Source organism: Lactuca sativa, chromosome 4, assembly GCF_002870075.4.
Source record: "Lactuca sativa cultivar Salinas chromosome 4, Lsat_Salinas_v11, whole genome shotgun sequence".
In the NCBI taxonomy this organism is placed as follows: domain Eukaryota; kingdom Viridiplantae; phylum Streptophyta; class Magnoliopsida; order Asterales; family Asteraceae; genus Lactuca; species Lactuca sativa.
Genome location: NC_056626.2, coordinates 303,106,153 through 303,114,026, shown reverse-complemented (window position 1 = coordinate 303,114,026; position 7,874 = coordinate 303,106,153). Strand labels below are relative to the sequence as shown.

Here is a 7,874-nt window from a genome sequence, read left to right as displayed (position 1 = left end):
TGGTCAAGGATTATGATTGTGAGATCCTGTACCACCCAGGCAAGGCTAATGTGGTAGCCGATGCATTGAGCCGCAGGGCGGAGGGCACTCCACTGCGAAATGTATGTTTGAGATTGACTGTGATGGCTCCAGTATTGGATGCTATTCGTGAGGCACAGGCCGAGGCTGTGCAACCAGAGATGCAGAAGAGAGAGCGGGTCGTTGGTTTGGTTTCAGAGTTCGTTTCGGATGGGCGAGGGCTTATGACGTTTTAGGGTCGGATTTGGGTACCGTTCGTGGGTGGTACGCGTATTACTTTGATGGAAGAGGCTCATCAATCGAAATTCTCGATCCATCTCGGGGCTACGAAGATGTATTTGGATTTGAGGAAAGAGTATTGGTGGCCCTGTATGAAGAGGGACGTCGCATGGTTCGTTGAAAGGTGTTTGACCTGCCGTAGGGTTAAGGTCGAGCACCAGAGACCGCATGGCAAGTTGCAGCCATTGGAGGTTCCCGAGTGGAAGTGGGAACAGATCACTATGGATTTCATTACCAAATTACCGAGGACTGCCAGAGGAGTCGATGCCATTTGGGTGATTGTGGATAGGTTGACGAAGAGTGCACACTTCCTTGCCATCAGTGAGAGTTCTTCAGCGGAGAAGTTGGCGGAGATATATGTGAGAGAAGTGGTATCTCGGCATGGGGTGCTGATCTCGATTGTTTCGGACCGTGATGTGCGCTTCACTTCTAGATTCTAGAAGAAATTCCATGAGGAGCTGGGTACTAGATTGCATTTTAGTACCGCATACCATCCCCAGACAGACGGCCAGAGTGAGCGAACGATTCAAACGCTGGAGGACATGCTTCGAGCGTGTGTATTAGATTTCGGGGGTAGCTGGGATGCGTATTTACCCTTGGCAGAGTTTTCCTACAACAACAGCCATCATTCGAGCATTGGTATGTCACCCTTTGAGCTGTTGTATGGCAGGAGATGTCGAACCCCCATTTGCTGGGGATAGGTGGGGCAGAGAGTGATGGGCAGTACAGAGATCGTGCTTCAGACGACAGAGCAGATTCAGCAGGTTAGGCAGAGGTTATTGACCGCCCAGAGCCGACAGAAGAGTTATGCGGACAGACGCTGATCCGAACTTGAGTTTCAAGTCGGCGACTTCGTTCTCCTGAAGGTCTCTCCTTGGAAAGGAGTGATTCGATTCAGGAAGAGGGGCAAGTTGGGACCCCGGTATATTGGGCCATTTCGTGTGATTGCAAGAATAGGCCGGGTAGCCTATCGTTTGGAATTGCCAGTAGAGTTGGGGCAGATCCACGACACTTTTCATGTGTTGCAATTGAGGAAGTGCATAGCCGATGAGTCGGCAGTGGTTCCATTAGAGGATATTCAGGTGGATGCGAGACTGAATTACGCCGAGAGACCAGTGGCCATCAGGGATCGGAAGATCAAGGTTCTGAGGAACAAGGAGGTATCTCTGGTGTTGGTTCAGTGGCAACACCGGAAGGGATCGGAAATGACTTGGGAGCCGGAGCGTGAGATGCGGGAGCAGCATCCGGAGCTATTTTCAGAGTGAGACTTCGAGGGCGAAGTCTAGTCCTAGTGGGGGAGAGTTGTAACAGCCCGGAATTTCAGGTATTGTTATAATTATGTTTTTGGGATGTTTTAGAGGGGACTCGGCGAGTTGGAGCCTATACTCGCCGAGTAGGATCGCGGACCTGGTCGCGGGTTCGCGACTGGACTCGATGAGTCCGGATATGGACTCGGCGAGTCTGCGCTGTTCAGCGAAAACCCTAACCGTTTAGGTTTGGGACGTATATAAGGGACTTATTGGCCGTCATTGTTCACTTTAGCCTTCTGAGAGAAACCCTAATTCGATTGTGTGCATCTGGAGCAAGGTTGAAGACCATTGTTGATTTTGGAAGAGTTGTTGTGCAAGGAAGAGAAGGCTTGGTGAAGGGAACAACAAGAGAAGTCACGTTCTGAGGATTGGGGACACAGAGGGCACATTATTCAGGTAATAATTCGAATTACATTCTTCTATGTTGATGTGTATATGGATTTAGGGTTTATGGAACCCTTTTGTGGCTAGATTGAATGTTACCTTAGTCCCCAAACAATTGGAACCCTGTATTGGGACCTTTAGAGGTCCAGAATGTCCCATGCCTGAGCATTTCGGGAATCAATGGAGGTTTTGGATTGGAATCCTTATGCCTTAGGTCAAAATGTAAATTATGAGTCATGGGGTGTATTATGAGCACCGAAATGGGGACATTACGTGATGAATCAGTCTAGGAAGGTCAGACCCATGAATGGTCGGAGCAGTTCTGACCTTAGAAAACAGTTTGAGCGGTTGCATGGCATGGACTCGCCGAGTCCGATGAACAGACTCGGCGAGTAGCTTGAAGATTAACTGGAACTCGTCGAGTTGTTCTTCAGACTCGGCGAGTTGAGTCGGGGTGGCCCCGCGATTCTTCCAGGAGAAACTCGTCGAGTCAAGGAGGATACTCGACGAGTAGAAAGGGGATCTTAGAGAATTGGTGAGGACGTCTAGACTCGCCGAGTCGCCCTAGCACTCGCCGAGTCAGGTCAAGCTGACCGTTGACCGTTGACCAGAGTTGACCTATGTTTGACCTCTTAGGGATAATCAAGCTTAGAAGATAAAAGTGTTAATAAGAGATGTATGATGTTATAGGGAGATTGTAGCTCGGCGGATCGAGTACGAGTGACTTCGGGATTTGTTAGCTTTCGACATTCACGAGGTGAGTCTTCTCACTATACTGTACCCGGAAGGGTTTGACTGTGTGACCGGAAGGTCGGATATGATATGTGATATACGTGTTATATGTGGTAAGTTAATTGTTATGCGTGCTATGTATGTTTATGTGGGCCGGAAGGCAATATGTTATGGGCCGGAAGGCGATTATGTTATGGGCCGTAAGGCGTTGTGTTATGGACCGGAAGGTCGGCGTGGGTAGGGCCGGAAGGTTTACCCAGCAGGGACGGAAGTCCCCTGAGACACATGGACCGGAAGGTCAGGGCCTGGAAAGGCGTATGTGCGTAAGTTGTATATTGGGGAACTCACTAAGCATTTATGCTTACAGTTGTTACGTATGTGTTTAAGGTGTTAGCGAGGACCGTGGGAAGGCGCCGGCGTGATCTGTACACACTGAAGGATGTTTTGTGATCTTGGGATTTGGATGACTTGTATTTTGATATGACACTTGAAATGTTTATGCCTTGTTTTGAATGAAAATAACTTATTTTGAAATGAAAAATTTGTTTGAAAATTTGTGTTGTTACAGAAACATTTGGAACTTGCATCGGGTAATATTGTCCAACATTTTGATATTGGAATGTAGTGGGGATTGAATGGGAGCATCGAGTTGGGGGCGATAAACTCCTTGTGGTGATGAATCGATAGCAAAAATGTTTCGACAATGAATGTTTATACTCGAACCATGACTTTTTTTGCTTCGATCGGAAGGCGGAGTTTGATTGTCGGGATTCATTTTTTTTAGAAGAAAGTGGAGAGAGTAAAGGATTTGTGTGAATTTTGTTTGATGGTAAATAGTTATGTATTTATAGGTGTGTAAAAGGTTAAAAAAAACAAACAAAAAAATAGATTTAAATCCATTTAGCCGTTGCAGCCCATATATATATATATATATATATATATATATATATATATATATATATATATATATATATATATATATATATATATATATATATATATATATATATATATATAATGGTTGAATCTAAAAAAAAAAACTCAATCACAGCAAGAGAGAGAACATGGGAGAGGTTTCCTTCACCCATTCCTGCACCACCCTTCCCCGTACCGACGGTGCGGTGTTCCGCCAGACGGGAACCTCCGCACGATCCTTCCCCGCTCCGACTCCGTCCGGCTTTAGGATACCAAATTTCTAACAACCGACACTAAAAACGGCTCATGTTGTTGGTTTTAGTTTGGATGCTGATTATATTCTCTTATTTATCTTTTTCTCCGGATCCAATTTTGGTATGGATATTCGATGAAAAAAAAATCCAAGAACATGTTTGATATGTTTGCGCATAGTTCTACAAAGTTATGTACAAAAATGTTAACTAAACCCATACAAAAATAATAAGTTAAAATATTACATAAGTAGTTGCTCAATCATAGCACACTTGCTACCTTAGATTCGAACACTCACATCAACCCACAATCAAATATCACACTAATCGACAAATTAAAATAATATTTCTTTTAAATAACAATATTTTTGTTGACAAATTATCATTACAATTTATTGCTCTATTATTTAATTCCCAATAAACCCCACAAATTTCAAGACACCACAAAAACCAATAAAATCTAAAACGCGGACATATTTTTCCGCTCATAGTTTAAGAAAAAAAAGACGTTTGCTACCTATAATTTTGTAAAAAAAAAACTTTTAAACGACTTCAAAAACAATAAAATATAGAAAAAAAAACATTAAAAATAAATAAATTCTAGAAAAGTAAATCGATCAACTCTTTTTGCCTTCCTCGCTGCCATCAACCACGTACGCTTTCTTCCTCCTCTCCGCTGTACCCAATAAACAAATCAAAAGAAAACACGTGGCATAAACAGCGTGAACCTTCCAGCTAGTCTTCGGTGGTTGCCGGAGCACCGCCCTATGGAACACCGTCATGTAATAATGAAGCCCAACAGCGAACCCCACAAACGTCTGGCCAAGACCCAGTAATTTCGACACCATGCTCGATTCCGTTGAAAAAACAAGCACAAGGTACATCAAGAGAACCAAAAGGTACAACACATATGCGAGAGTTTGCAACACCTGAATGCATATGTAAGTCGACTGCGAAGTCGCGTAGAAAAACTTCAATGGCTCGAGGCCAGTGACAAGTGAAGAGAGTGAGAGTATTGAGAAGTAGATCGCCAGGTAGATTTGGATGAAGATTATGAGTTTTTGAAGTGAGAAATAGGCTTTGATTCGGTTGAAAATGAGGGAGACGAGAAGAAATGGGATTAAAATGAATGCAAATGAGATAATGGAAGCAACCATGGGGGCATATTTCTTGCCTACAATGGGATTAAACCCTTTGGAGAGTTGCTTATTGGCTTTGTTTAGATAAGCTTTTGAAGTCGTTGAAATCACTTCTAAATCCGGGAGTAATGTCTCTTGAAATTTCGAAGGCAGATCTCGGAATTCTGAAACGAAATCGTCTTCATCATCTTCTCTGTAAGTCAAACCAACGACTGGTTTCGTTAACTTGGTCTTTTTCTCTGTTGTGGTGGGTTTATTCTTTTTCACTGGATCTATCGATTTTTGGCTCAAAAGGGACGTGGGTTTTGTTGTTTTCGAAACGGGTTTTGTCGAGTTTGTAGTTTTGGAAACGGGTTTTGTGGAATTTGCAGTTTTGGAAGTGGGTTTTGTGGAATTCGTAGTTTTGGAAGTGAGTTTTGTGGAATTCGACGGTTTTAATGTCGAATTCAATGGTTTAGAGGTGGGTTTTGTAAGATTCAAAGGTTTTGAAGTCGAATTAAGCTTCTTCACAATAGGTTTCTCTTGAAGTTTAGTGGCTTTGGTCGAGGTTTTATTGGAGGTGAGCTTGGTAACAATGGCATCACCGGTGACGGCGGCGGCGGAGGTGGGTTTGATGAGCTTGGTCTTGTTTTTCTTTACAGTGGTTGTATCAAAAGCAGAAGAACTTGTATCTGAACCAGTCTTCTTCTTGAGAGGCAGCTGAACCCCATTTGAGTCTTCTTGTTTCTGTATTTTTTCTAACAAAGCTCTCCGAGTAGGAGGTTGAAGAGTAGAGGAAGAAGGTACAAGTATTAAAGCGAATAGTACAAGCAAAAAGAGTACCTTTGTACACCTTTGGACATGGAGTGGAGCCATGTCTGGATTCCGAAGACTAATCAATCAGATTGGGAATTGGATCTGGAGATTAATAAAGAGGGACGGTGGCATGTGGAGGGAGGGTGTCGGTGGTGAGTGAGAATGAGAGTGTGAGTGTGAGTGTGAGTGTGAAATTGAGAAAGATGGGGATGGGATTGATACCGCTTTTAATGAGATTTAGATTCACATGGTGGTGCGGTTGCCTAATTACAATATGTCATCTTCCATCATGTAGAAATCAAATTCATTGCTTGTGCATGTAGGTCAATAACCATGTTTATGTAAGTGGTTATTTTATGTAAGTGGTTATTGTGACTTTGAGTTGAGAGTATATATATTATAGATTTATTAACTAATTATCATTTGGTAATCAAAAAATTTCAACATTTTCTTGAACTTACAAAGATGAACTCGTGTATTAACTTGGTGTAACAAAAGAGGAATTTAGTGAACTTTCAAGGTTTTAATTTATTTCTTGGTAACGAAATCTTTATATTCTAATAAATAATAATAATTTTTTTTTTTTTTTTTTTTTTTTTTTTGATTTGTCATCTTATTAAGTGTTTCTAGTTAATAGTATGTCATTTGTCAACTTATTGATCTTTTTTTTATATTTTAAAATTTAAAATTTTCATTTTAATTACATTAAATTAATAACATTAAAATAAAATTAATATAAATTATGAGAGATATAATTTCAATATTTATTTAAATCAACGAGTATAATTTTATATAACTAAAAAAATCACTTAATTAATAATTTATTTAAAATAATTAGATAATAATTGTGAATTTTTATTATTAAAGTTTAATTAATTTTGTAACTGTGGTTTCACGGATTATAAACTAGTATTTATAATAATTTAAGATCCTCAACAAACTAAAGAGCATCTCCAATAGTGAGTTTTTTTATAGCTTATTACTATTTGTTTAAGTGGTCAAAATAATTAAACACCATTGTAATGCATGGCTTATTTGTTTATTTTTATTGACCACTTTATTTATATATATATATATATATATATATATATATATATATATATATATATATATATATATATATATATATATATATATATATATATATATATATATATATTGAGTGGTTAATCTACTTTAAAGGTCTGAACAATCAACCCCTTTCTCTTTAAAGATATTTCATTTTCTATATTAGATTACTTTGATTTATTTATTATTTATCTAAAATTTATAGATAAACAAATATATAATATATAAATATAAATTACAGTAATATATAAATTGTTTGTACGTGAATGAATGTTTATATTAAAATATGATGTGTTTAAAATACGATTACGAGTGGGGGTTTTATATAATATTTAGATAGATCAGGATAAAATAGTTAAATTACAAAAAAAAAAAAAAAAATCATAAAAAAGTTGAATGATTGGATTAACAATTTAATTAGAGGTCAATAAAAATAAAGTAGTGAAGTGATAATATTTTTGACTTATGATATAGGTTTACCATTGGAGATGCTTTAAGCTTGTAATGCTTGTGAGAGCTTTTTTCTTTTGCAAGCATTAATGTTTTGCTCATTCCAAATATAATGTTATATGCACACAACAATCATACTTTTTATTCGCTTAAGGCACATGGGGTCATATATTTCTATATATTTAAGGTTGGAAGATTTTATCTTTAGATACTAGTGTGATTATTGTAATGTTGTTGTTGAGGTCCTTCAAATTATTGGTCAATTGTTATGATTTCAATTCAATTGTGTTTCAGACAATAATTATGTCATTTCCAAGTCGATGTCTGTTGAATCATAAAAGTGACCCTCTTAAACTTGACCTACCGCAACCCCTTGAAGATCCGCAGTCAAGTCACGTCAGCAACCGCATCCGAAGTCATCATCATCAACAATTCACTATCTAGTTTTTCTTAGTTTAGCTTTTTATCTGCTTTTCTGAGAATACTCTCTTTTTATCCGGTATGTCTTGCATGGCTACGTTTAGATAGATGAA

At 38.9% G+C, this 7,874-nt stretch overlaps 1 protein-coding gene across 1 annotated transcript; it reads right to left on the bottom strand.

The window, feature by feature from the left end:
• Positions 1-4,213: 4,213 nt before the first annotated feature.
• Positions 4,214-6,132, bottom strand: LOC111910739 (uncharacterized). Its single transcript, XM_023906566.3, has one exon. The coding sequence runs from the start codon at positions 5,881-5,883 to the stop codon at positions 4,507-4,509; it is 1,377 nt and encodes a 458-aa protein (XP_023762334.1). The 5' UTR covers positions 5,884-6,132; the 3' UTR covers positions 4,214-4,506.
• Positions 6,133-7,874: the final 1,742 nt, after the last annotated feature.